At 42.9% G+C, this 3021-nt stretch overlaps 1 protein-coding gene across 2 annotated transcripts in view; it reads left to right on the forward strand.

Annotated features, from left to right (window-relative positions):
* LOC104778154 overlaps window positions 1-3021 on the forward strand; it is a 4417-nt gene that overhangs the window by 810 nt on the left and 586 nt on the right. Inside the window, exons 2-5 of one of the 2 annotated variants that reach the window (XM_019243948.1) lie at window positions 10-1189; window positions 1283-1458; window positions 1671-1894; window positions 1980-2564. In XM_019243948.1, coding sequence (XP_019099493.1) covers window positions 10-1189; window positions 1283-1458; window positions 1671-1894; window positions 1980-2564 — 2165 coding nt within the window. Of the gene's footprint in view, window positions 1-9; window positions 1190-1282; window positions 1459-1670; window positions 1895-1979; window positions 2996-3021 lie in introns of those variants that run through there. The other variant, XM_010502529.2, reaches the window with a different exon arrangement.

Consider the following 3021-nt stretch of genomic DNA (forward strand, 5'->3'; position numbering starts at 1 on the left):
CAGTCAAAGATCGAGAACGAAGAAGCAGTGACACGTTGCAAAGAACGAAAACAATTAATGAAAGATGCCGTAACAGCTCGTAACGCTTTCGCCGCCGCTCACTCTGCTTACGCCATGGCTCTTAAAAACACCGGAGCTGCTCTCTCCGATTACTCCCACGGCGAATTCTTAGTCTCTAATCATCACTCCTCATCCGCCTCAGCTGCTGCTATCGCTTCTACTTCCTCCCTTCCCACCGCTGTTTCTCCTCCTCCTCCTACTTCCGTCGCCGCCGTTTCTAATCCCCCCGCTCCTTCTTCTTCTTCCTCCGCCGAGCCGATTCCTGATACTCTTCCTCCTCCTCCTCCTCCACCTCCGCTTCCTCTTCAACGTGCTGCTACTATGCCGGAGATGAACGGTAGATCCGGTGGTGGTCCTTCTGGGAACGGTCTCAACGGAATTGAAGAAGACGGTGCCCTAGATCACGATGACGACGATGATGATGATGATGATGATGATGACTCCGAAGTGGAGGAGAATCGTGACCGTTTGATTAGGAAATCGAAGAGCCGTGGAGGTAGTAGTAGTACTAGAACGAGGAATACGATTGATGATCATCAACATCATCACCTGGAGGAGAAGGCGCCGCCACCTCCTCCGGCGGCGAATTCACGGCCAACTCCTCCGCCACGTCTGCAGCAGCATCAACAACAGCAGCAGCAACCTTTCTACGATTACTTCTTCCCTAATGTTGAGACTATGCCTGGAACCACATTAGAAGACACTCCTCCACAACCACAGGTTGCAAAACCTCTCCCTCCTCAACCACGTTCACCAGTCACAGAGGAAGAAGAAGATGATGATGATGACGATGACGATGATGATGATGAAGAGGAAGAAGAAGAGGAGGCGGTGGAGGCCGTGGATGAACGGAAAGCTCCTCCGGTGGAGGAAAGACCAAAAAGAGTGGAGGAAGTGAGTGTTGTTGAATTGGAAAAAGTTACTAATTTGAGAGGGGTGAAGAAGAGTAAAGTGATGGGGATGGTCGGAGAGAGGAGAGGAATGAGAATGCCGGGGACGACGAATTTGGGGAATGTATTCAATGAGCTTGATGATAGTTTCTTGAAAGCTTCTGAAAGTGCTCATGAGGTTTCTAAGATGCTTGAAGCTACTAGGCTCCATTACCATTCTAATTTTGCAGATAACCGAGGTAAATTTGATTCAACCACCAGTTTTGTAATTTCTCCGTATGATCTTCCATTGGTGATTAGCTAAAATACTAGTTGGTGTGTTGTTGTGGCAGGACATATTGATCACTCTGCTAGAGTGATGCGTGTAATTACATGGAATAGATCGTTTAGAGGTATACCAAATGCTGATGATGGGAAAGATGATGTCGATTTGGAAGAAAATGAAACTCATGCTACTATTCTTGACAAATTGTTAGCATGGGAAAAGAAGCTCTACGACGAAGTCAAGGTAACCATTATCAAACTTGTCTCTTTCAAATGCTTGTGCTTGTTTAATGTTGCTAAAAGATTTTTAACTTTTTGAGGAAAGATTCTCGTTTCTATGTTTGTGAACTTGATATATGTCTCTTTGATTGTTTTTGGTAAGTTATGAGTTAGCAAAGATGATGTTTGTTTCTTTTGGAAGTCTGATTTTGGGATGAACTTTTGTTGGATATATAGGCTGGTGAACTCATGAAAATCGAGTACCAGAAAAAGGTTGCTCATTTGAATCGGGTGAAGAAACGAGGTGGTCACTCGGATTCATTAGAGAGAGCCAAAGCAGCAGTTAGTCATTTGCATACAAGATACATAGTTGATATGCAATCCATGGACTCCACAGTTTCAGAAATCAATCGTCTTCGGGATGAACAACTATACTTAAAGCTCCTTCACCTTGTCGACGCGTAAGTTTCACTTCTTGGTGTATTTGTTTTTGATAATGGTTTAGAAAGAAAAGAAATTGAATTTTTTATGGAATTTGTTTTGCAGAATGGGGAAGATGTGGGAAATGATGCAAAAGCATCATCAAAGACAAGCTGAGATCTCAAAGGTTTTGAGATCTCTAGACGTTTCGCAAACTGTGAAAGAAACAAATGATCATCATCACGAACGTACTATCCAGCTCTTGGCGGTGGTTCAAGAATGGCACACACAGTTTTGCAGGATGATAGATCATCAGAAAGAATACATAAAAGCGCTTGCCGGATGGATAAAGCTAAATCTCATACCTATCGAAAGCACACTCAAGGAGAAAGTATCTTCGCCTCCTCGAGTTCCCAATCCCGCAATCCAAAAACTCCTCACCGTTTGGTATGATCGTTTAGATAAAATCCCTGACGAAATGGCGAGAACTGCCATAATCAATTTTGCAGCGGTTATAAGCACGATAATGCAGCAGCAAGAAGATGAGATAAATCTCAGAAACAAATGTGAAGAGACAAGAAAAGAACTAGGAAGAAAAATCAGACAGTTTGAGGATTGGTACTATAAATACATGCAGAAAAGAGGACCGGAGGGGATGAATCCGGATGGGTCAGAAGCGGATAACGATCACAAAGACGAGGTCGTTGTGAGGCAATTCAATGTAGAACAAATTAAGAAGAGGTTGGAAGAAGAAGAAGAAGCTTACCACAGACAAAGCCAACAAGTTAGAGAAAAGTCATTGGCTAGTCTTCGAACTCGCCTTCCTGAGCTTTTTCAGGCAATGTCCGAGGTTGCATATTCATGTTCGGATATGTATAGAGCTGTTACGTATGTGACTCAGCGGCAAAGCCAAAGCGAACGGCATCAGAAACATACCCAGGGACAGGGTTCGTAAGATCAGAGACTCAGTTTTTTCTATGATCTTCTATTTTTAAGCATACACACATACAACGTATAGCTAAATATCTATCATTGCTTTCTTGTATTAAGTTTTGGGTTTTATAAGAAGATTTGTGACATCTGAGATTCATATAGTGTCTGATTTGTTCTGTTGAGTAATAAGTAAGTTGTGTATCGAGTTAGAGTTGCATTTGTATAGTGATGAATC

This window comes from Camelina sativa, chromosome 3 (genome assembly GCF_000633955.1).
Source record: "Camelina sativa cultivar DH55 chromosome 3, Cs, whole genome shotgun sequence".
NCBI classification, from domain to species: Eukaryota; Viridiplantae; Streptophyta; class Magnoliopsida; order Brassicales; family Brassicaceae; genus Camelina; species Camelina sativa.